The sequence below is a fragment of the Ornithorhynchus anatinus genome, chromosome 1, assembly GCF_004115215.2.
Source record: "Ornithorhynchus anatinus isolate Pmale09 chromosome 1, mOrnAna1.pri.v4, whole genome shotgun sequence".
Lineage (NCBI taxonomy): Eukaryota > Metazoa > Chordata > Mammalia > Monotremata > Ornithorhynchidae > Ornithorhynchus > Ornithorhynchus anatinus.
The window spans coordinates 129,780,481-129,807,034 of record NC_041728.1 but is presented as its reverse complement, the minus strand read 5'-3'; the positions used below and the strand labels follow the sequence as shown (position 1 = coordinate 129,807,034).

General features: G+C 47.8%; 1 protein-coding gene across 4 annotated transcripts in view; it reads left to right on the top strand.

The window, feature by feature from the left end:
* The first annotated feature begins 12,538 nt into the window (after window positions 1-12,538).
* RUBCN (rubicon autophagy regulator) overlaps window positions 12,539-26,554 on the top strand; it is an 86,922-nt gene continuing 72,906 nt past the window's right edge. For all 4 annotated transcript variants that reach the window (XM_029063418.1, XM_029063410.1, XM_029063405.1 and 1 more), the window contains exon 1: window positions 12,539-12,715. In XM_029063418.1, coding sequence (XP_028919251.1) covers window positions 12,675-12,715 — 41 coding nt within the window. In that variant the 5' untranslated portion in view covers window positions 12,539-12,674. The remainder of the gene's footprint in view (window positions 12,716-26,554) is intronic.

The window sequence follows — 26,554 nt, the reverse complement described above, 5'->3', positions numbered from 1 at the left end:
ACAAATGCCATTATTATTATTATTGTTGCAGTGCTCAGCGCTTAGAACAGTGCTTGGCACACAGTAAGTGCTTAACAAATACCATTATTATCATTATTATTATTATTACAGTGCTCTGCACACAGTAAGCACTCAAGAAGTACGATTGAATGAACGGATGCGTGAACGTTTTTTTTTTCTTCTGGGCGGCCCAGTCATTTTATGTAGGGACAATGTAGCTCTTTTATCGTAGAAATGAGTTAAAAGTCTTAAGGGATGAGTTTCAACACATTTTCTATTAGCCCTCAGTTTTTCTACGATTTTTTTTTCCCTCTCCAGGCAATCGTGCTTGTGTGATGAAACATAAGTAAGCTTGGGGTGGAAGAAGTAAGAATTTTAACAGATGCTTAAAAATTGGATAAAATATATTGCGTGCAGAAATCTACGTCAAGCCTAATCCATCCCCCATATTTGCATTTGAGGAAAGAAACAACATCCACCACTGGAAATGGATTTTGTACGCAATCCCCAATTGGAGATCTCTCCTCTCTTGCCGGTCCTCTATAAGCGTCCCTTTTGTTAGGTCATGGGTTCGAATTCAGGCTCTGCCACTCGTCAGCTGTGTGACTGTGGACAAGTCACTTCACTTCTCTGTGCCTCAGTTCCCTCATCTGTAAAATGGGGATGAAGACGGTGAGCCCCACGTGGGACAACCTGATTACCTTGTATAATAATAATAATAATGATGTTGGTATTTGTTAAGCGCTTACTATGTGCAGAGCACTGTTGTAAGCGCTGGGGTAGATACAGGGCAATCAGGATATCCCACGTGAGACTCACAGTCTTCATCCCCATTTGACAGATGAGGGAACTGAGGCACAGAGAAGTGAAGTGACTTGCCCACAGTCACACAGCTGACAAGTGGCAGAGCAGGGATTCGAACCCATGACCTCTGACTCCCACACCTGTGCTCTTTCCACTGAGCCACGCTGCTTCTCTGTATGTTCCCCAGTGCTTAGAACAGTGCTCTGCACATATTAAGCGCTTAACAAATACTAATTCTTATTATTAGGAATGAGCTACCTTGCCCCGTGACTGTGGTAAATCACATAAATGCGGTGAGGATCTTAAAGCTTAAATAAAAAGGATTAATTGATTTAGTAACACGCTGTGACGGTTAAGGATATTAGGATTCCAAAGAGAGAACCGATTGATTTCAGCAACATCTTTCCTTCACAAAATAGAAGGCACCTGCCAGGTGGTGCAGAGAGGTTTAGCAAAGCTGAGGGTCTGGGTACAGAATTAAGAGAAGCAGCGTGGCTCAGTGGAAGGAGCCCGGACTTGGGCGTCAGAGGTCATGGGTTTGAATCCCTGCTCTGTCAGCTGTGTGACTGTGGGCAAGTTACTTCACTTCTCTGGGCCTCAGTTCCCTCATCTGTCAAATGGGGATGAAGACTGTGAGCCTCACGTGGCACAACCCGATTATCCTGTATCTCCCCCAGCGCTTAGAACAGTGCTCTGCATATAGTAAGCACTTAATAAATACCAACATTTTTATTATTATTATTATTAGACTAGCAATGGTGATACTTAGTAAGCATATTCTGTGCGTAGAGCACTGTGCAAAGCACTGGAAAAACATGCACAGTGGAACTTCAAGCCGATAGCTGGCTCTCAAGGGGCTCATTATCTAAGAAAAATACAACTGTGGAATTTACAAGAGCTTAATATATGCTTCTTACTGTGGTAGATAGATATCCAATTATCTATCATCTAGACTTCAAGCTTATTATGGGCAGGGAACGTGTCGACTAAATCTGTTGTAATTATAATAAAAGTCTATTGTAATAATAAATATTGATGGCATTTGTTAAACACTTACTATGTGCAAAGCACCGTTCTAAGCGCTGAGGGGGATACAAGGTAATCAGGTTGTCCCACGTGGGGCTCACAGTCTTCATCCCCAAGCGCTTAGTACAATGCTCTGCACATAGTAAGTTCACAGTCTTAATCCCCAAGCGCTTAGTACAGTGCTCTGCACGTAGTAAGCGCTCAATAAATACCATTGATTGGTTAACATTTTCCCTGTCCTCCCAGGGGGCTCACAATCCATTCATTCAATTGTATTTTTTGAGCACTTACTGTGTGCAGAGCACTGTACTAAGCACTTGGGAGAGTACAAAGAGAGTCAATCCCTGCCCACACCGAGCTCACAGTCTCTCCATTTTACCGATGAGGAAATCGAGACCCGGAGAGTTGTGATTTGGCTGAGCTGGGACTAGAACTCAGGGCTCCTGTTATAATAATGGTGTTTGTTAAGTGCTTACTATGTGCCAAGCACTGTTCTAAGCACTGGGCCGCTTGCTTCCTATTCTGTTTTTTTTATTCATTCATTCATTCATTAGTATTTATTGAGCGCTTACTATGTGCAGAGCACTGTACTAAGCGCTTGGAATGTACAAATCGGCAACAGGTAGAGACAGTCCCTGCCCATTGACGGGCTTACAGTCTAATCCGGGGGGACTGACAGACAAAACAATAGCAATAAATAGAATCAAGGGAATGTACATCTCATTGACAAAATAAATAGGGTAATAAAAAAATATATAAAACAACTTAGATTTGTCTATATTCTCAACCCGATATGCTTCTTTTGTTCATCATCCTGAAGCGTTAAAAAAAAAATACCCGAGAGAAATCCATCCCCGTAAACAAAGTCCTCAGTTCCCAACTCTGGAGTCTTTTTCTTGCTTCCCTTGATTACAGCAGTTGGTGATGCGAGGAGATGAAGCTGTACATTTTTTGATCAAACTAATATTGATAATATGGGAGTAGGTGAATGTCTTTATATGGTGCTCCATATCTCCAGGATGGTATTCATTCATTCAATCGTATTTACTCAGCACTGACGGTGATAGAGCTCATTTATTCAGAAGTATTTATTGAGCATTTACTGTGTGCAGAGTATTGTACAGCTAAGTGTTTGGGAGAGTACACTCTATATTGCCTAACCTCAACGAGCTCATAGTCTAGAGACTGTCTAGAAGCTAAGACACTGTTCTATTCATTCGATCGTATTTATTGAGCACTGACGGTGGTAGAGCTCATTTATTCAGTTGTATTTATTGAGCATTTACTGTGTGCAGAGTATTGTACAGCTAAGTGTTTGGGAGAGTACACTATATATTCCCTAACTTCAACGAGCTCATAGTCTAGAGACTGTCTAGAAGCTAAGCATTGTTCTAGTCATTCGATCGTATTTATTGAGCACTGATGGTGGTAGACCTCATTTATTCAATCGTATTTATTGAGCATTTACTGTGTGCAGAGTATTGTACAGCTAAGTGCTTGGGAGAGTACACTCTATATTCCCTAACCTCAACGAGCTCATAGTCTAGAGACTGTCTAGAAGCTAAGATATTGATCTATTCATTCAATCGTATTTATTGAGCACTTACTGTGTGCAGAGTATAGCACTGCACTCATCTGCTCAACTGTATATATTTTCATTACCCTATTTATTTTGTTAATGAATTGTACATCACCTCGATTCTATTTAGTTGCCATTGTTTTTACGAGATGTTCTCCCCCTTGACTCTATTTATTGCCATTGTTCTTGTCTGTCCGTCTCCCCCGATTAGACCGTAAGCCCGTCAAATGGCAGGGACTGTCTCTATCTGTTGCCGACTTGTTCATTCCAAGCGTTTAGTACAGTGCTCTGCACATAGCAAGCGCTCAATAAATACTATTGAATGAATGAATGAAATACAGCTAAGTGCTTGGGAGAGTACACTATATATTCCCTAACCTCAACGAGCTCATAGCCTAGAGATTGTCTAGAAGCTAAGACATTGATCTATAAAGGGAATTCCAATTAATCTACAACCCACTCCCCCACCCCCCGCCCCAGGCTATACCAATGAAAAGTACTGTGACCTTGTGGAAAACGCCAAGGCCTCCGAGTCAAAGGCCCTGGGGTTCTAATCCTGCCTCTATTGTGTGACCTTGGCCAAGTCACTTAACTTCTCTGCTGCGCCTCAGTTTCCTCATCTGTAAAATGGAGATTTAATTCATCTTCTCCCTGCCCCTTAGACTGAGCCTAATGTGGGACAGGGACTGTGTCCAACCTGCTTGTCTTGTGCCCCATCACACAATACCGTGTTTGGCACATAGGAAGCTCTTAAATAATAGTTACTAATACCTTAAAGCTATCTTTTCATTCTACTACTAGTACAGAAACAGAAAGAATGACTCTTTAGCATTTGTGAGAAACTCCTAAAAACCTCAACCTCAAGAAAGGATGCTAAGGGATGAATTGTTGATTGGGGTAATGGAGAGTTAATTGTTTTTCATCTAACACTCAGAGAAACATTTTCTCTGCCTCCAGTCTCTACCCTCTCTGGGACATACTTTGCTCTATTGCTCAGAACATTTTTATAAAACATCATCCGTGCACATCTCCCCACTCCTCCAAACCCTCCAGTGGTTGTCCACCCATTTCCATATCAAACAGAAACTCTGTAATAATAATAATAATGTTGGTATTTGTTAAGTGCTTACTATGTGCAGAGCACTGTTCTAAGCGCTGGGGTAAATACAGGGGAATCAGGTTGTCCCACGTGAGGCTCACAGTTAATCCCCCTTTTACAGATGAGGTAACAGACCCAGAGAAGTGAAGTGATTTGCCCACAGTCACCCAGCTGACAAGTGGCAGAGCCGGAATTCGAACCCATGACCCCTGTGACTCCCAAGCCCGGGCTCTTTCCACTGAGCCACGCTGTACCATTGGCTTGGGGTAAGGTGCTCATTCAGCACTCTCTCTCTTCTGCTATCCTTGCTGCTTTATTCCTATAATCCAGCCCACACTTCACTCCTTAACAACAATCTATTTATCGTGCCTCGATCTCACCTTGCTCACCCCTTGCTCATGTCCTCCACCCTGCCTCTAGACTGTAAGTTCACTGTGGGCAGGGAGTGTGTCCTTAATATTGTTGTCTCCCAAGCGCTTAGTACAGTGCTCTGTCAACAGTATGTGCTCAATAAATATGATTGACTGACTGCTGAATCCCCTTCCCCCTTTATATGGGACAGACCTCCATTCGCCCCATCTTCAAAGCCCTAGTCAAATCATATCTCTGCCGGTAAGCCTTCCCAGATGAATCTCTTTCCTCTGCCCATTCTCTCTCCCTTTTGTGTCATTCATGCACTTGGATCTCCGCCAAGCCCTTTGTTACTCACCCCAGCCCTCAGCACTATATACTTTGATGCATCCCCTATTCCTCCCTCTTCCCCCCATCCCTTGCCCCCAGTGACCTGGCCATCTACTTCATTAAGAAAATTAACACCATCAGTTATGATCTCCTTAAAATCGCCCCTCGCCCCCTCTTCAACTTTCCCATTCTTCCCAGTAGTATTTCCAGAGGAGATCTCCTGCATCCTCTCAAATGCCATCCCCTCCACCTGCCCATCAGACCCCATTCCTTCACACCTTATAAAAACTCTCGCCCCCATCCCTCTTACCCTTCCCAACAGCCATCTTCAACCACTCCGATGGCTTCTTCCCCACTGCCTTCAAACAATCTCATGTCCCCCCATCTTAAAAAACCCTTTCTTGATCCCACGGCTCCCTCCAGTTATTGCCTCATCTCCCTCCTACCATTCCTCTCCAAACTCCTTGAACGAGTTGTCTACACCCGCTGTTACAAATTCCTCTCCTCCAATTCTCTCCTGGACCTCCAGTCTGGCTTCCTTCCCCTTCACTCCACCGAAACCGCCCTCTCAAAGGTCACCAGTGATCTCCTTCTTGCCAAATCCAATGGCTTCTATTCCGTCCTAATCCTCCTTGACCTCTCAGCTGTGTTTGACACCGTGGATCAACCCCTTCTCCTGGAAACGGTATCCATTCATTCATTCATTCGATAGTATTTATTGAGCGCTTACTATGTGCAGAGCACTGTACTAAGCACTTGGAATGTACAATTCTGCAACAGAGACAATCCCTGCCCAATGATGGGCTTACAGTCTAATCGGGGGAGAGAAACGGACAAAAACAAGACAACATAATCATGATAAATAGAATCAAGGGGACGGACACCTCATTAACAAAATAAATAGGGTAACCTTGTCTTCACGGACTCCGTCCTCTCCTGGTTCTCCTCATCTCTCTGGCCGTTCATTCTCAATCTCCTTCGCGGGCTCCTCCTCCACCTCCCAACTCCTAACTGTAGGGGTTCCTCAAGGGTCAGTTCTCGGTCCCCTTCTATTCTCCATCTACACTCATCCTCTTGGAGAACTCAATCGCTCCCACAGCTTCAACTACCATCTCTATGCAGATGATACTCAAATCTACATCTCCTCTCCTGATCTCTCTCCTGGCTCGCTGCTCCTCTTGTCTTCAAGACATCTCTACTGGGATGTCCTCCCGTCACTTTATACTTAACATGTCCCACCCAAACCCTGTCCTCTCCCAGACTTTCCCATCACTGTAGACGGCATCACCCGTCCTTCCCATCTCACAAGCCCATAACCTCGGCATTATCCCTGACTCCTCTCTCTCATTCAGCCCACACATTCAATCTGTCAGGTCGCACTTTCACAAATGCCCTCCCTCCTCACCTCCGCCAAACTAATTCTCTTCCCCTCGTCAAAACCCTACTGAGAACTCACCTCCTCCAAGAGGCCTTCCCAGACTGAGCTTCCCCTTTTCCCTCTGCTCCCTCTGCTCCCCTTCTACCCTCCTTCACCTCCCCTCTGCTAAGCCCTCTTTTCCCCCCTTTCCCTCTGCTCCTCCCCCCTCCCTTCCCCTCAGCACTGTGCTCCTTTGCTCCATTGTATATATTTTCATTACCCTATTTATTTTGTTAATGAGATGTCCATCCCCTTCGTTCTATTTATTGCTATTGTTTTAGTGAGATGTTCATCCCCTTGATTCTATTTATTGCTATTGTTTTTGTCTGTCTGTCTCCCCTGATTAGACTGTGAGCCCGTCAATGGAGGGACTGTCTCTATCTGTTACCGATTTGTACATTCCAAGTGCTTAGTCCAGTGCTCTGCACATAGTAAGCGCTCAATAAATACTATTGAATGAATGAATGAATGAACATCACTATAATCCGCCCTTTCTTCTCCATCCAAATTGCCACCACATGAATACAGTCACTCATCCTGCCCCTCCTAGATCACTACATCAGCCACCTTGCTGACCTCCCAACCTCCTGCCTCTCCCCACTCCAGTCCATACTTCACGCTGCTGCCCAGATCATCTTTCTACAGGAACGTTCAGGATGTCACCCACCTCCTCAAATCTCCAGTGGTTCATTAATTCATTCATTCAATGGTATTTATTGAGCGCTTACTATGTGCAGAGGACTGGACTAAGCGCTTGGAATGGACAATTCGGCAACAGATAGAGACAATCCCTGCCCAATGACGGGCTCACAGTCTAATCAGGGGAGACGGACGGCAGAGTAAAACAGAATGAAACAAAAACAAGACAACATTATCACGATAAATAGAATGAAGGGGATGGACACCTCATTAACAAAATAAATAGGGTCATAAAAACATATACAAATGAGCACAGTGCTGAGGGGAGGGGGAGGAGCAGAGGGAAAGGGGGCTTAGCTGAGGGGAAGTGAACGGGGAAGGGGGAGGAGCAGAGGGTGGAGGGGGAGCAGAGAGGGAGCAGAGGGAAAAGGGGGAAGCTCAATCTGGGAAGGCCTCTTGGAGGAGGTGAGCTCTCAGTAGGGCTTTGAAGAGGGAAAGAGAGTTAGTTTGGCGGAGGCGAGGAGGGGGGGCATTCCAGGGCAGCAGTAGGACGTAGGTATCAAATAAAAACTCCTCACCATTGGCTTTAAAGCCCTCCATCAACTTGCCCCCTCCTACCTCATTTGGCCCCTCTCCTTCTACAACCCAGCCCGCACACTTTGCTCCTCTGGTGGTAACCCCACTGTGCCTCCATCTCGCCTGTCTCGCCACCAACTCCTGGGACACGTCCTGCCTCTGGCCTGAAATGCCCTCCCTCCTTAAATCCGCCAGACAATGACTCTCCCCCGCCTTCAAAGCCTTACCGAAGGCCCATCTCCTCCTGGAGACCTTCCCAGACCGAGCCCCACTTTTCTTCATCTCCCACTCCATTCTGTGTCCCCCCAAATTGCTCCCTTTGTTTTTCCTCTCCTCTCCTTGCCCCACAGCACTTACACACATATCTGTAATTTTATTTATTTATATTGATATTTCTTTAATTGTTTTGGTGACTTGATGGCTGTTTATTTGTATTAATGTCTGTCTCCCCCCCCGTCTAGACTGTGACCTTGTTGTGGGCAAGGATTGTCACTCTTTCTTACTGTAATATACTTTCCCAAGCTCTTAGTACAGTGCTCTGCACACCGTAAGTACTTAATAAATACGGTTGAATGAATAAATGAATATCTGAACTTTATTTTTATGTCTGCGTTCCCCACTAGATTGTGAAATTCTTGAGGGCAGGGACCGTGTCTGCCATCTGGATTGCATTATATCATTCACTTGCATTTACTGAACGCTTACTGCTTGCCACGTTTGAGAGAGTATAATATATGAGTATAATGAGAAGCAGCGTGGCTCAGTGGAAAGAGCCCGGGCTTGGGAGTCAGAGGTCATGGGTTCGAATCCCAGATCTGCCACTTGTCAGCTGTGTGACTGTGGGCAAGTCACTTAACTTCAATGTGCCTCAGCTACCCCATCTGTAAAATGGGGATTAAGACTGTGAGCCTCATGTGGGACAACCTGATGACCCTGTATACCCCAGCGCTTAGAACAAGTGCTCTGCACATAGTAAGTGCTTAACAAATACCAACATTATTATTATTACAACAGAGTTGGTAGAGACCTTCCCTACCCACAGCAAGCTTGCTACGATCCAGAGAGGGAAAGAGACATTAATATAAATAAATGAATTACAAATGTATACATTAAGTGCTGTGGGCCTGAAGGAGGAGTGAATAAAGGCTGCAAGTACCGTGTTCCACACACAGTCAGTAGTCAATAAATAGCATTGATGATGACACTGATTAATAAAAAAGCAGTGTGGCTTAGTGGAAAGAGCACGGACTTGGGAGTCAGAAGATGTGTGTTCATTCATTCATTCATTCATTCAATAGTATTTATTGAGCGCTTACTATGTGCAGAGCACTGTACTAAGCGCTTGGGATGAACAAGTCGGCAACAGATAGAGACAGTCCCTGCCGTTTGACGGGCTTACAGTCTAATCGGGGGAGACGGACAGACAAGAACAATGGCACTAAACAGCGTCAAGGGGAAGAACATCTCATAAAAACAATGGCAACTAAATAGAATCAAGGCGATGTACAATTCATTAACAAAATAAATAGGGTAACGAAAATATATACAGTTGAGCGGACGGGTACAGTGCTGTGGGGATGGGAAGGGAGAGGTGGAGGAGCAGAGGGAAAAGGGGAAAATGAGGCTTTAGCTGCGGAGAGGTAAAGGGGGGATGGCAGAGGGAGTAGAGGGGGAAGAGGAGCTCAGTCTGGGAAGGCCTCTTGGAGGAGGTGATTTTTAAGTAAGGTTTTGAAGAGGGAAAGAGAATCAGTTTGGCGGAGGTGAGGAGGGAGGGCGTTCCAGGACCGCGGGAGGACGTGACCCAGGGTCGACGGCGGGATAGGCGAGACCGAGGGACGGCGAGGAGGTGGGCGGCAGAGGAGCGGAGCGTGCGGGGTGGGCGGTAGAAAGAGAGAAGGGAGGAGAGGTAGGAAGGGGCAAGGTGATGGAGAGCCTTGAAGCCTAGAGTGAGGAGTTTTTGTTTGGAGCGGAGGTCGATAGGCAACCACTGGAGTTGTTTAAGAAGGGGAGTGACATGCCCAGATCGTTTCTGCGGGAAGATGAGCCGGGCAGCGGAGTGAAGAATAGACCGGAGCGGGGCGAGAGAGGAGGAAGGGAGGTCAGAGAGAAGGCTGACACAGTAGTCTAGCCGGGATATAACGAGAGCCCGTAATAGTAAGGTAGCCGTTTGGGTGGAGAGGAAAGGGCGGATCTTGGCGATATTGTAGAGGTGAAACCGGCAGGTCTTGGTAACGGATAGGATGTGTGGGGTGAACGAGAGGGACCAGTCAAGGATGACACCGAGATTGCGGGCCTGCGGGACGGGAAGGATGGTCGTGCCATCCACGGTGATGGAGAAGTCTGGGAGCGGACCGGGCTTGGGAGGGAAGATGAGGAGCTCAGTCTTGCTCATGTTGAGTTTTAGGTGGCGGGCCGACATCCAGGTGGAGACGTCCCGGAGGCAGGAGGAGATGCGAGCCTGAAGGGAGGGGGAGAGGACAGGGGCGGAGATGTAGATCTGCGTGTCATCTGCGTAGAGATGGTAGTCAAAGCCGTGAGAGCGGATGAGTTCACCGAGGGAGTGAGTGTAAATGGAGAACAGAAGAGGGCCAAGAACTGACCCTTGAGGAACTCCAACGGTTAAAGGATGGGAGGGGGAGGAGGCTCCAGCGTAGGAGACCGAGAATGATCGGCCAGAGAGGTAAGAGGAGAACCAGGAGAGGACAGAGTCCGTGAAGCCAAGGTGAGATAAGGTATGGAGGAGGAGGGGATGGTCGACAGTGTCAAAGGCAGCAGAGAGGTCAAGGAGGATCTAATCCTGCCTCTACCACTTGTCTGTGAGCCCCACGTGGGACAACCTGATGATCTTTTCTCTACCCCAGCATTTAGAACAGTGCTTGGCACATAGTAAGCGCTTAACAAATGCCACAATCATTATTATTATTGTTTGCTGTGTGACTTTGGGCAAGTCACTTCAGTTCTCTGTGCCTCAGTTCCCTCATCTGTAAAATGGGGATTAAGACTGCGAGTCCCACTTGGGACAATCTGATGACCTCGTCTCTATCCCAGCACTTAGAACAGTGCTTGGCACATAGTAAGGGCTTAACAAATACCATCATTGTTATTATTAGTTTTTAAACTGTGAGCCCGTTGTTGGGCAGGGATCATCTCTATCTGTTGCTGAATTGTACATTCCAAGCGTTTAGTACAGTGCTCTGCTCACAGTAACTGCTCAATAAGTTGGGCAGGGATTGTCTCTACCTGTTGCCAAATTGTGCATTCCAAGTGCTTAGTACAATGCTCTGTGCACAGTAAGCACTCAATAAGTTGAGCAGGGATTGCCTCTATCTGTTGCCAAATTGTACATTCCAAGCGTTTAATTCAGTGCTCTGCACATAGCAAGCGCTCAATAAATTGGGTAGAGATCGTCTCTGTTGCCAAATTGTACATTCCAAGTGCTTAATACAGTGTTCTGCACAAAGTAAGCGCTCAATAAATCGGGCAGGGATTGTCTCTATCTGTTGCTGAATTGTATATTCCAAGCGCTTAGTCCAGTGCTCTGTACGCAGTAAGCGCTCAATAAATACTATTGGATGAATGAATACATAAATACCGATGGATGGATGGTTGGATGGATGGTTGGATGGATGGATGGATGGATGGATGGATGGATGGACGGATGGACGGACGGACGAACGGTTGGATGGATGGATGGTTGGATGGATGGATGGATAGATGGATGGATGGATGGATGGTTGGACGGACGGACGGACGGACGGACGGTTGGATGGATGGTTGGATGGATGGATGGATGGATGGATGGATGGATGGATGGATGGATGGATGGATGGTCCGATGGATGGATGGACGGACGGATGGATGGACGGACGGTTGGATGGATGGATGGATGGATGGTCCGATGGATGGATGGACGGACGGACGGACGGACGGATGGATGGTCCGATGGATGGACGGACGGATGGATGGATGGATGGATATGGATGGATGGATGGATGGATGGATGGTTGGATGGATGGACGGACGGACGGACAGACGGACGGACGGTTGGATGGATGGTTGGATGGATGGATGGATGGATGGATGGATGGATGGATGGATGGATGGATGGATGGATGGATGGTCCGATGGACGGATGGACGGACGGACGGACGGACGGTTGGATGGACGGTTGGATGGATGGATGGATGGATGGATGGATGGATGGATGGATGGATGGATGGATGGATGGTCCGATGGATGGATGGACGGACGGACGGACGGACGGTTGGATGGATGGATGGATGGATGGATGGATGGATGGATGGATGGATGGTCCGATGGATGGATGGACGGACGAACGGACGGACGGATGGACGGACGGTTGGATGGACGGACGGATGGTTAGATGGATGGACGGACGGACGGATGGATGGATGAATGAATGGATGGATGGTCGGATGGATGGATGGATGGATGGATGGATGGACGGACGGACGGAAGGATGAATGAATAGTAGCAGTGGAGGGCGGAGTAGGAGAGATGCGTCCCGAAGCGTCGGGCGCTCGCCCTGTGGGATTCTGGGGATTGTAGTTGTCCGCGGAGCCTGCCGGGAGGAGTAGTTGTCCGCCATGGCAGAGCCCCATGGGATCTGACGGAGGCCGGCGGTGCATGCCGGGATTTGTAGTCCGGGCGGGGGGGAGGGGGGAGAGGAGGGCTCGCTGGGAGCTGTAGTCCGCCCCAGGCCGGAAGTGGGCCAGGGCGGCCGCCTGCATGCCCTGCTGCCTGCAGCCTGCAGCCTGCAGCCTGCCTGCCTCCCTGCAACCTGCCTCCCTGCCTGCAACTTGCAGCCTGCCAGCCTGCAGGCCTCCGGGGCCATGGAGGTCGTCTGCTGCCGCGACACGCAGGAGGACAGCAGGTGGGGCGGCCACCAGCTGCTGCGACTGCAGCAACTGCAGTAACTGCAGCGGGCCGGGGACCGAGGCAGCTGGGGAGGAAGCCGGGCCGGCGGGGATGCACCCCGCAGGGAGGGAGCTGGACCCTTCGCCTGGAAGGATACTAGTACTAATAATAATGATGGTATCTGTTGAGCGCTTAATGATAATAAGGTTCATTCATTCAGTAGTATAAATACTAAATATAATATATATATATATAAAGATAAATACTGTTGAATGAATGAATAGTGTTTATGGAGCGCTTACTATGTGCAGAGCACTGGACTAAGCGCTTGGGATGGATAAATCGGCAACGGAGACGGTCCCTGCCCATTGACGGGCTTACAGTCTAATCGGGGGAGATGGACAAAAACAATAGCAAAAAACAGAATCGAGGGGGTGGACGTCTCATTAAAACCATCGCAAATAAATAGAATGAAGGGGATGGACATCTCATTAACAACATAAATCGGGGGATGAAGAGAGATGCAGTTGAAGAGACGAGTACGGTGCTGAGGGGAGGGGAAGGGAGAGGGGGAGGAGCAGAGGGAAAGGGGGGAAAAGAGGGCTTAGCTGAGGGGAGGTGAAGGGGGGAGCAGAAAGGCAGCAGAAGGAAAAGGGGAAGCTCAGTCTGGGAAGGCCTCTTGGAGGAGGTGAGCTCTCAGTAGGAGTAGGAGCTCTCAGTACAATGTTGGTATTTGTTAAGCGCTTACTATGTGCAGAGCACTGTTCTAAGCGCAGGGGGAGATCCAGGGTCATCAGGCTGTCCCACGTGGGGCTCACAGTTAATCCCCATTTTACAGATGAAGTAACTTAAGCGCTTACTATGTGCAGAGCGCCGTTCTAAGTGCCGGGGTAGACACAGGGTAACGAGGTTGTCTCCCGTGAGGCTCACGGTCTTCATCCCCATTTTACAGATGAGGGAACTGAGGCCCAGAGAAGTGAAGTGACTTGCCCACAGTCACACAGCTGACAAGTGGCGGAGCCGGGATCAGAACCCACGACCTCTGACTCCCAAGCCCGGGCTCTTTCCACTGAGCCACGCTGCCTCTCTTAATAATAATAATGTTGGTATTTGTTAAGTGTGTAATATGGGCCAAGCGCTGTTCTAAGCGCTGGGGGAGATACAAGGGAATCAGGTTATCCCAAGTAGGGCTCACAGGCATCATCCCCATTTTACAGAGAAGGGAACTGTAAACTATAGGCCAGGCACTGTACTAAGCGCTGAGGTGGATACAGCGTGGCTTAATGGAAAGAGCCCAGGTTTGGGTGTCAGAGGTGGTGGATTCTGATCCCAGCTCCGCCATTTGTCCACTATGTGACCTTGGACAAGTCACTTCACTTCTTTGTGCCTCAGTTACCTCATCTGCCAAATGGGGATTAAAAGAGTGAGCCCCACGAGGGACAACCTGATTACCTTGTATCTACCCCAGTGCTTAGAACAGTCCTTGGCACATAGTAAGGGCTTAACAAATGCCATCGTTGTTATTATTATAAAGCAGATGGGGATGGACACGGTCCCTGTTCCACGTGGGGCTCATAGTCTCAATCCCCATTTTACAGATGAGGGAACTGAGGCTCAGCAAAGTGACTTGCCCAAGATCACACAGCTGACAAGCGGCTGAGCCAGGATTAGAACCCATGACTTCCTGACTCCCAAGCCTGGGTTCTTTCCACTGAGACACGCTGCTTCTCAGGATGAAGTCAGGATCCAGTGGAGGCAATAATGATGATAATGAGGCTGACATTTGTTAAGCCATTACTAGGTGCCAAGTGCTGTTTGCACCGCTGCGGTAGATACAGCGTGGCTTAGGAGGCAGAGGTCGTGGGTTCTAATCCCGGCTGCGCCACCTGTCAGCTGTGTGACTTTGGGCAAGTCACTTAACTTCTCGGTGCCTCAGTTACCTCATCTGTAAAATGGGGATGAAGACTGGGAGCCCCACATGGGACAATCTGATTCCCCTGTATCTACTCCAGCTCTTAGAACAGTGCTCGGCACATGGTAAGCGCTGAACAAATGCTAGCGTTATTATTATTATTACAAGGTAATCAGCTTGTCCCACGTGGGGCTCACAGGCTTCATCCCCATTTTCCAGGTGAGGGAACTGAGGCCCAGAGAAGTGAAAGGACTTGCCCATCAGCTCCTTGAAGGCTGGGAATGCTTCTACCAACTCTGCTAATTGGGGTATTTGTTAAGCGCTTACTATGTATCGGACACTGTACTAAGTGCTGGGCTGGAGCCAAACCAAGCACTATTCTGAGTCCTGAGGTAGAGAAGCAGCGTGGCTCAATGGAAATAGTCTGGGCTTGGGAGTCAGAGGTCATGGGTTCGAATTCCGACTCTGCCACTTGTCAGCCGTGTGACTGGGGGCAAGTCACTTCTCTGTGCTTCCGTTCCCTCATCTGTAAAATGGGGATTAATTGTGAGTCTCATGGGGCAACCTGATTACCGTGTATCTACCCCAGCGCTTAGAACAGTGCTCTGCACATAGTAAGTGCTTAACAAATACCAACATTATTATTATTACAAGGTGATCAGTTTGGACCCAGTTCCTGTCTCACCTGAGGCTCACAGTCTCACTCCCCACTTTACAGATGAAGGAGCTGAGACACAGAGAAGTGAAGGGACTTTCCCAAAATCACACAGCAGTGGCTGATACCCTTGTACTCTGTTGTATTGCACTCTCTCAAGCGCTCAGTACAGTGATCGGCATACAGTTACCGCCGGTAAGCACTACGGATTGGTTGAAGGGATTGGGCTGGATGAGGGAAGCAAGATGTTGGGAAAAGTAAAAGGTGGAGCAGGGATGGGTGAGAAGGGACACCCTGAGGATGGAGACCAGAGAATCAGTGATATTTATTGGGTGTTTACTATGTGCAGAGCACTGTACTAAGCCCTTGGGAGAGGAGTATCTTCATTACCCTATTTATTTTGTTAATGAGATGTACATCACCTTGATTCTATTTATTTGCTATTGTTTTAATGAGATGTTCTTCCCCTTGATTCTATTTATTGCCATTGTTCTTGTCTGTCTGTCTCCCCCGATTAGACTGTAAGCCCGTCAAAGGGCGGGGACTGTCTCTATCTGTTGCCGATTTGTACATTCCAAGCGCTTAGTACAGTGCTCTGCACATAGTAAGCGCTCAGTAAATACTATTGGATGAGTACAACACAACAGAATTAGCAGACACATTTCCTGCCCACATCGAGCTCACAGAAGAGGAGCTAGACCCTCTAAGACTGTAAAATCATTGTGGGCAGGGTAGGCATCTGTTAGATTGTTGGGTTTTTTCTCCCAAGCGCTTAGTACAGTGTTCTGCACACAGTAAGCGCTCAATAAAAGTGATTGATTGATTGATTAGAGCCTAGGTGAGAGTCACTGGGGATGGGGCAGCTGGTTGGTGAGGAAATAGAGATGGAAAGATTGGCTTTAGCTGCAGGAATTTGGGCTGGGCGAGCAGATGTCGAGGGCATTTTACGGGGCAAAGGGCAAGGAGGGGTGGGACTCAAGGGAGGACATGTCTGAGGGTGGGATGAAGCGTGAAGGTGGGTGAGGAAGAGTGTCAGCGAGCCGCAGCAAGAACTGGGTGGAGCAGAGATCACTTGGAAAGAATATCGCGTGGCCCGCGTTCAATTATAGGTTTCCCTGGGTGCTTCCTCCCTCTTTGGTTCTGTGGCAAACAAATTAGGCCTGCACCTGCCCCGCACTTGCGCAAATGCAGAATAGCACTGGTCACATTTGTGTCTGCAACTATTTTGGCGTTGGTGCCATGCAGGTTCCTGAAATAGGGAAGTGTGGGATTTAGGAAATTGCGTCAAACTGGATTTAAGAAGTGTGTCCCCTCCTTTTGGGAGGGATCATGGAGCTTCATTGTGGATGTGAAAGGACCCTGGTACCATAGTCACACGTGTGCGTTGTGTTTTTTAGAAGATATTTTCTGGAAGAGTGGTGATCTGTGGTGCAGCTGGGCTCCGCAGGATCTGAAACCAGTGTATTTCTCTATTTTGGTGGGGGCTGTGGGAGGAGGTTAGTGTGAATGAAGGGGGTGGAGGGGAGATAATGTTGCATTTTCATAGTTCCCTAATACCACTAGTTTGACTCCAAAGCTGTCATTTGATGTTAGCCGCCAGAGTTTTCAGGTCCTACCCCCAGCTCTCCTGCAGATATGCTACATGAGTCTGAGCAAGGTTTCTTTTTGAATGCTTGAATGCTTCGGAGTCAGCACAGTGCGGTTGCTAATTCCTCCTTTAGATAACCCTGTGAGGCGCTTCGGCTCCTCAGGTTCAGAGCTCCACATTCCTTTTGCTCTTTTGTTTCCTTCCATATTCTGAAGCACCCGCAAGTTCAGCACTGCTGGATAGCACGGGGCAAAGGTATTGTAAACACACAAAGCAGCATCGTGTTCTGGTTTATCACAACTCGGTCCCGCACAACCCCCTACGTACCTGAATTTACACACCCTTCAAGATAGGGGAGAAGCAGCGTGATCTAGTGGATAGAGCCCGGCCCTGGGAGTCACACGACCTGGGTTCTAATCATGGCTCCATCACCTGTCTGCTGTGGGGCCTTGGGCAAGCACTAAACTTCTGTGCCTCAGTTCCCTCATCTAAAATGGGGATTAAGACCGTGAGGCCCACGTGAGACCTGGTCTGCCTACAACCTGTTTAGCTTGTATCTACTCCAGTTTTTTGGCACATAGTAAGGGCTTAAAATGTGCCATCAAAAGGAAATATTGAACTCTCTCCCGACAGCACTTACTTGGCTGGGCATGTTAAAATCGTTTGAGTTGGGATTGGCAGTCCCGGGTTTCCTCCCCAGGTTGATGGCTTTTCTTTTCTCCCGTGTCCACATGGCACTTGGGAGAACCGAGTGTGATGGTCAGTCAGTAGCGCGTGCGCCCGTTACGGCTGTCGGCGCCAGAGAAATCTATAGATAGTAGAGTTTTGTTTCTCGTGCTCGCCTTCACCTTCTGGACAAGCATGTGGCTCCTTGCCGGAACTCAGGCGCGAATTCCTCTCTTGTTACCTTGGGCAGGTGGTGGGGATACTCAAAAGCCGTGGTTCGAGCGCAATTTTGCCAGAAGGATTGGGCCAACAGGGGAGAGAGCCGTCCCCCATATTATCACTCTATAGACCCTCTGTCTGTTTAGGCAGCAGGCTTCCTGACAATGAAGTACTGTAAGGCAGAGCTCCTTATTAGGGTTAGTTGTGTGACTCATCCTTCCAGAAGCTCTTCAATTATAATTGTGGTATTTGTTAAGCACTCACTGAGTGCCAGGAACTGTTCTAAGCACTGGGGTAGATACAAGATAATCGGGTTGGACATAGTCCCCGTAGTCCCTCTCCCTCATAGGGCTCACAGTCTTAATCCCCATTTTCCAGATGAGGGAACTGAGGAGCAGAGAAGCCAAGTGGTCACTAGGTAGACAGGTGATGGAGCTGGAATTAGAACCCATGACCTAATGACTCGCAGGCCCGTGCTGTATATACTAGGCCACACTGCTCTTCAAGTCCTCTTGCTAAGTGCTTGCAGAATCCCCTGGACTTTTCCATAAGGACCTTGTCACTGGGGATATGGAAGAGCAGCAGGATGACTGAGAACCACCAGAAAGATGCGTTCGGCTTTCTCTTTGGTTTATCTCAATTCATTCATTCGATCATATTTTTTGAGCGCTTACTGTGTGCAGAGCACTGTACTAAGCACTTGGAAAGTACAATTCGGCAATCGATAGAGACAATCCCTACCCAACAAATGGGTTTACAATCTAGAAGTTCATCAAATAGAAACTCCTCACCATCAGCTTTAAAGCACCCCATTACCTTGACCCCTCCTACCTCACCTCACTACTCTCTGTCTACAACCCATTCCGTACACTTTGCTCCTCTAATGCTAACCTTCTCACCGTACCTTGATTTCATCTCTCTCACTGCCGACCTCTTTCCCACCTCCTGCCTCTGACCTGGAACACCCTCCCTCCTCGTATCCGACAATTACTCTCCCTCTCTTCAAAGCCTCACTGAAGGTACATCTCCTCCAAGAGGCCTTCCCTGACTAAGCCCTCCTTTCCTCTTCTCCCACTCCCTTCTGCATCACCCTGTTTTTCTCCTTTTATTCATCCCCCTGTCAGCCCCACAGCACTTATATACATATCTGTAATTTATTTATATTAATGTCTGTCTCCCCCTCTAGACTGTAAGCTCGTTGTGCCTGTTACAATGTTAAATTGTAATCTCCAAGTGCTTAGTACAGTGCTCTGCATACAGTAATCCCTCAATAAATACAATTGACTGATTTATGGAGGGACCTGACTCTTGGCAACAATCCTCTGTTCGAATGTAAACTCTTCAGGGGCAGAAATTTTTTTTTTTATTTTCTGTGACTGTACCCAAAGCCCTTATAGTAAATTGACCCTGAAAAACACTGGAGGCAGAGGAAGGGGCCCACGTTCTTGATTGAGAAGCAGCGTGGTGTAGTGAATAGAGCATGGGCCTGGGATTCAGAAAGTCATGGGTTCTAATTCCAGCTCCACCACTTGTCTGCTATGTGACCTTGGGCAAGTGATTTCACTTCTCTGGGCCTCAGTTACCTCATCTGTAAAATGGGGATCGAGACTGTGAGTCCCACGTGGGACAGGGACTGTGTCCAACCCAATTTGCTTGTATCCACCCCAGCCCTTAGTATATACTGCCTGGTGCATAGTAAGAGCTTAACAAATACCATAATTATTATTATCATCTCCCTGTTGCTTCCAGTCTAGAGAGTTGTCACTCTCAACTCTAAGAAATTAAAGACCCGTGCCACATATATGCATATAACCATCCTTAGCACTTCTGAATGTATTAATTTACATTCTCCATTTAGTCACTTATGTGTTTATTCATTTCTTCCATTTCCCCGGCCCTGGATTCCTCCGCTTTGTCATTCGTCCTGCCAAGCGCTATTGGTGGAAATCCGGGCACCAGGCCAACTTCATTCTTACCTGCTATAACTCTGCCCTGTGATATCATACGTGTGTGTGTGTTTGTGTGTGCAAACTGTATATATATAAAATATAGATATGCTTTTCTTCCGCCTTTTGTTCCCCCCGAGGCTTCACTGTCTACTTTGTAGCTTGAAGCTTTCTAGCTGGAAATAAATTAACTAAAATCTCCCCTTTCTTCCCCAACGAAACTGCTATCTCATTAATCCAAGCACTTATTCTATCCCTCCTTAATTAATAATAATGTTGGTATTTGTTAAGCGCTTACTATGTGCAGAGCACCATTTTAAGCGCTGGGGTAGATACAGGGTAATCAGGTCGTCCCACGTGAGCTCGCAGTTAATCCCCATTTTACAGATGAGGTAACTGAGGCACAGAGAAGTTAAGTGACTTGCCCACAGTCACACAGCTGACAAGTGGCAGAGCCGGGAGTTGAACTCATGACCTCTGACTCCGAAGCCCAGGCTCTTTACACTGAGCCACGGGCTTCCCCTGCATTTACTGCACCAGCCTCCTTTGCTGACCTCCCTGCCTCCTGTCCTTTCCCACTCTGCTGCCCAGATCATTTTTCTACAGAAAAAGGACATGTGACATGTTTCACCACTCCTCAATAAACTCCAGTGGTTGCTCTTCCACCTCCGCATCAAGCTGAAACTCCTTACCATTGGCTTTAAATCATTCAGTCAGCTCTCCCCCTCCTCGCTTACCTCCCTGATTTCCTACTGCAATCAAGCCCACACACTTGGCTCCTCTAATGCCAACCTACTCACTCTGCCTCAGTCTCGTCTGTCCGGCTGCCAAGGCCTCACCCATGTCCTGCACTTTCCTACCGTTGAACAGGTTAGGTGGCTCCCGTGGGGGCCAGGGCTGTCCCAGCAGCCCAGCGCGGACATTCGAAACGTCACCGTCCCCCCGGCCGGCCTTTAAGTGGAGGAGCTGCCTTCGCCTCCGGCTCCATTCCGGCTCCAAGGTCCAGGGGCGGGCTGGCTGTGGCTACCGTTCCTGTCCAAAACACCGGGCAGAGTGGTGTTCATCCAAAATGGGCGGGTTGGCAGGAGCCACCACTCCTTTGAAGTATGTATTTATTTCCCTCAGTATCGTTTCCTCCCCTCGGGCAGTCGTTGAAATTTGGCTCGTCCGAGGAGGAGCAGCTTTTGGTAAATCTGTTATAACACCCCGCACCACCGGGTGTGATTTTATCATATTTATATTTTACGGAGGGGGAATCTAAATCCGGAGATGAAGCACTAACAGTTTTGGGGGTGCTACGGTGGGGCTGATGTCCTTGTTTTGGTCCCCCCACGGCTTTTTGGACTGAGCTCCCAGCCGTGCCCACCCCGGGTCTCCAGAAAGCCCGACAGCCACTGAGCCGTGCTAAAAATGGCCATCCACTGGGAACGAGGTTGAAGAACCAATTCAAGGATCGGGGGCTTGTCACCCTCATTGGCTTTTGGAATAAGAATAGTAATTATTTTTATAGTATTTATTAAGCACTTACTATGTGCCAAGCACTATTCTAAGCACTGGGGTAGATACAAGGTAATCAGGTTGTCCCAGGTGGGGCTCACAGTCTCGATCCCCATTTTACAGATGCGGTAACTGAGGCCCAGAGATGTTAAGTAACTTGCCCAAGGTTACCCAGCAGTCAAGTGGAGGATCCGGGATTAGAACCCATGACCTTCTGACTCCCACACCCGCGCTCTTTCCATTACACCATGCTGGAAGCCTTGAGGTTTCAAGTCCTTGCCTCTCCCAAGCTCTGTCTTCCTCACACCCGTACCCCCTATCACCCTCACAGGCCAAATGAGAAGTTTGCACCTTTGGCAGTTCCCATAATAAAACTAACTGAGCCAAATGAGGACTCGCTCCGAGAAGCAGCGTGGGGTAGCTCTGCCACTTGTCTGCCGTGTGACCTTGGGCAAGTCACTTCACTTCTCTGTGCCTCAGGTACTGCATCTGTAAAATGGGGATGGAGACTGTGAGCCCCACTTGGGACAGGGACTGTGTCCAACCGGATTTGCTTGTATCTGTTCCATCGCTTAGTAATAATAATAATAATAATGTTGGTATTTGTTAAGCGCTTACTATGTGCCGAGCACTGTTCTAAGCGCTGGGGTAGACACAGGGGAATCAGGTTGTCCCACGTGAGGCTCACAGTCTTAATCCCCATTTTACAGATGAGGTAACTGAGGCACCGAGAAGTGAAGTGACTTGCCCAAAGTCACACAGCTGACAAGTGGCAGAGCAGGGATTCGAACCCGTGACCTCTGACTCCAAAGCCCGTGCTCTTTCCACTGAGCCACGCTGGCACATAGTAAGCGCTTAACAAGTACCAGAATTACTATTCTTACCTAAATGGTAACTGCAAGACACCAATTATGTGGTTATCAGGACTTGCCCCACTCTTTCCTTTTCCTCCCCACGCCCTCCCAGCATTGGTCATTGAGTCTTCCCCCGGGACCCCCGATAATGGGGAAAGCTACACTTCTTGGCATTTTCTTTCAGATGAAGCCAGAACTAGTTTTTCATTATCTTCCTTACAGTGGGACCTCACAGGAGCTCTCTCCTTTCTTCCCTCCCACCCCCCATATAAGAGAAGTGCCAGTCTCCCCAGAAGAAGCTTGTGAAGTGTAACGATAAAGATCTTTGAAGAACAAAAGGTGCTCTAAGAACGCTGCCTTCTCATTGTCTTCCATTAGGTCTACTGGGAGATATTATGGGACATTGCTTTCCACCTCTCCTCGCAGTTCTCTCTGTGGCATAATAGGCTGTTCCAAAGTCTAAAATGTCTGGACAGAAAATAGTCCTTCTGCACACCACCTGTTAGGCGCAGTCCTACTCCGCCCTATCGCAGCTTCTCTCCCTCCTTTGTCCCCGACTACTTGGGGATCAGATATTTTCGGGTAGTTTCTTAAGTGTCAGTCTACTTGGCAGCTTTCGGCCAACTTTCTCCATCTTGCAGATCAGCCCCGTTCACCCGCCACTCTCCATCTGGCCCTCTTTGATCCTCCCAAGTTAACTTTCTAGCTCTGCTCGCTCTTGACTCTCTGCCCCCCGCTGTCCCCATGTTCGTGTACTTCCACCGGACTGGTGCTCCCCCGTCAATCAATCCAGTCTGTCAATCCATGGTGCTCTGAGTGCTCTGCACTCTGCTCTGCTATACCAAGAAGCAGCGTGGCTCAGTGGAAAGAGCCCAGGCTTGGGAGTCAGAGGTCATGGGTTTGAATCCCGGCTCTGCCACTTGTCAGCTGGGTGACTGTGGGCAAGTCACTTCACTTCTCTGGGCCTCAGTTACCTCATCTGCAAAATGGGGATTAACGTTGAGCCCCAGGTGGAACAACCTGATTACCCTGTATCTCCCCCAGCGCTTAGAACAGTGCTCGGCACATAGTAAGCACTTAACAAATACCAACATTATTATTATTAGAGTAGGATGCAACGGTGTCGGGAGACATGGTCCCTGTCCACAAGGAGCTTACAGTCTAGGGGGGAGGCAGACATTAAAATCAATTAAGGGGCTATAAATAAGTGGTCTGGGGCTGAGGGTAGGGTGAATATCCAGTGTTTCAAGGTTACACATCCCAGTGCATAGATGACACGAGGGAGAGGAAGAAGAGGACTTAGGAAGGGCCTCTGGGAGGATGAGTAATTTTAATAAGACATCAAGGTGGAGAGAGTGGTGGTCTGTCATTTATGGAGAAGGGAGTTCCAGACCAGAGGGAGGATGTGGGCAAAAGGTCAGTGGTGAGGTAAGAAAGATTGAGGTACAGGGACTAGGTTGGTATTAGAGGAGTGAAGTGTGTAAAATGGATGGTAGTGGGAAGTCAGGTACAGTAGGAGGTGGCAAGGTGATTGAGTGCTTTAAAGCTGATGGTAAAGAGTGTCTGTTGGATGCGGAGTTGGATGGGCAACCACTGGAGATTCTTGAAGAGTCTGGAGACGGGGACCGAACGCTTTCGCAGAAAAATGTTTCGGGCAGCAGAGTGGAGTAAGGATGAGTGGGGAGAGACAGGAGGCAGGGAGGTCAGCGACGAAGAGGCTGATGCAGTAGTCAAGGTGGGATAGAATAAGTGTTTGGATTCCCATCTCCATTCCAACCCACCACAGCTCTCCCCATCTTCAAGGCCCTCAGAATTCCCCTTCCCCAATTACTTCCGAACACCACAAGACGCAATACCCACTTAGCACTTACGTAGTTATTTATAACCTCCCTTAGTACTTGTGTATGTATATTTATAACTGAGGGAAAAGTCCATTTTGATTCCCTTATTTTTGAGTATTTTTGTGTCTGTCTCCTTTTTTAAGCGCCAGTTCTTTGTGGCCAGGGATTATGTCTCTTGCTTCCAGGAAATTCACTTACTTCGTACAATGTATTGCACCCAGTGGGTGCTCAATGTCTTTACCACTAGGCTTTTCTTTTTAATGGTATTTGTTAAGCACTTATTATATGCCAGGTGCTGTACTAAGAGCTGGGGTAGATAGAGGCTAATGAGAATGGAAAACAGTCCCTGTCCCACAGGCTTTATCCCCATTTTGCTAGTTACTTGGGAATGACGTTAGGAACAGAACACTGAGTCGTAATCCGTCAGAAACTCATGATGGACCCTCTCCCTTACTCCTTTAGCTTTGAAGAGATTGGCAGTGCTTTAGAGAAGCAGCGTGGCTCAGTGGAAAGAGCACGGGCTTGGGACTCAGAGGTCATGGGTTCTAATCCCGGCTCCGCCACCTGTCTGGGTGACTTTGGGCAAGTCACTTCACTTCTCTGGGCCTCCATTCATTCATTCATTCATTCATTCATTCAATAGTATTTATTGAGCGCTTACTATGTGCAGAGCACTGTACTAAGCGCTTGGAATGTACCGATCGGTAACAGATACAGTCCCTGCCCTTTGACAGGTTTACAATCTAATCGGGGAGTTTACAGTCTAATCGGCCTAGTTACCTCATCTGTAAAATGGGGATTAAGACTGTGAGCCCCATATGGGACAACCTGATCACCTTGTATCCCCCCCAGCGCTTAGAACAGTGCTTTGCACATAGTAAGCGCTTAACAAATACCATCATTATTATTATTATTGCCTGACTCATAGTAAGTGCTTAACAGATGTCATCATAATTATTATGATTTATTGAATCTTGGCCCAGACATGTCTGACTGATATCTTTTGTCGAGACCACTGTACTACCATTGAGGTCCCTCTTAGTGTGATCGATATCAGACCAGTGCAACTAGTCTATGTGGCCACCCCCTCCCTATAATCATTCCAGTGATATAACCCTATTATATTGTACTCTCCCAAGCACAGTACAGTGCTCTGCACATAAGAAGTGCTCCATTGATTGATTAGAGTCTGGAATGAGTATCAGTTCCTTCTAAAGTCCACCTGCAAATCACATCACCGTCTCTTCCTTTCCCCACCCCATACTCCCTCCCCTGCCTTCAGATGCTAAGTATTAGGGAACTAGGAAACTTGTTTTTTGTTTTGTTTTCTATAGCCCCGTCGGGCAAATTTAGAAGCTCTTTGATGCTTCCCACCCCTCCATCCCTGCTTTTCTTTGGGGGTTTAAAGGGCAGTGAGGAGTTTCTAATCCTAGACAGTCTCTCTCAGCTCACTGGAAATGCCAGCCCGGGTGTGTTCTGCAGTGGCCCTGAGAGAATGTCAAGGAGATTCCAGTTGCCTTCTGAGAAATACCTAACCTCCCAGTTCACCTGTTAATTAACCTGGCCAGCAGTTCAAAATTACAGCTCAGCACTCCTGCAACCAACCACACTGGTCTGCCTTTGTTCTCATATCACAAATAACCGTCTCTGTTGTAATATATTCTCCCAAGCGTTTAGTACAGTGCTCATGGGAGTCACAGGACCTGGGTTCTAATCCCGGCTCTGCCACATGTCTGCTGTGACCTTGGGCAAGTCACATTTCTTCTTGGGGCCTCTGTTACCTCACCTGTAAAATGAGGATTAAGACTGTGAACCCCATGTGGGTCAGGGACTGTGTCCAACCAGATGAACTTGTATCTACCCCAGTGCTCAGAACAGTGCCTGGCACATGTAAGCGCTTAACAAGTATCATAATGATTATATTATTATTATTACTATGATTACCATTGCTTAAATGATGTGTAGAGGGCCTTCCATAGCCAGGCCCCTCTTTTGGATGTGGCATCATCTAGGAGCCGCAGCATGGGTCGCCATGTAATCCTCTTCCTGCCACGGCACCCCGGGAGAAATCGCTTGCTGGGAGAGCGGATCCGAGGCTGGGCATAAAGAGACAGATAGGCCAGATTTGATGGTCCTTAGCCCACCCATAAGGTACTGCCGGCCCAGTATAAGAAAGATGATAAAGCAGCTAGTGAACAACCAGAGAGCTGCTTCTGAGTTGGGAGCTTGTAGATCTATATTCTTAGGGGTGTATTTAACACCTCCCACCCCCACCCCTATCTCTTTTATGGCATTCTGATTTTCCCTTGAATCTGTGACCTTTGGGCATCTGATACTTGCCCCACCCTCAACCCTACAGCAGTTCCGTACATCTCTTTAAATTGCATATCATATTTATTCATATTACTGTCCATCTCCTCCTCTAGCTCACTGTGGGCAGGGAATGTGTCTGCTGTGTTTTATACTCTCCCAAGAGCTTATTACAATGTTCTACACAGAGTCAGTGCTCAGTAATAATAATAATAATAATGGTGGTATTTGTTAAGGGCTTACTATGTACAAAGCACTGATCTAAGCTCTGGGAAGGTAATCAGGTTGTCCCACGTGGGGCTTACAGTCTTAATCCCCATTTTAATAATAATAATAATAATGTTGGTATTTGTTAAGCGCTTACTAT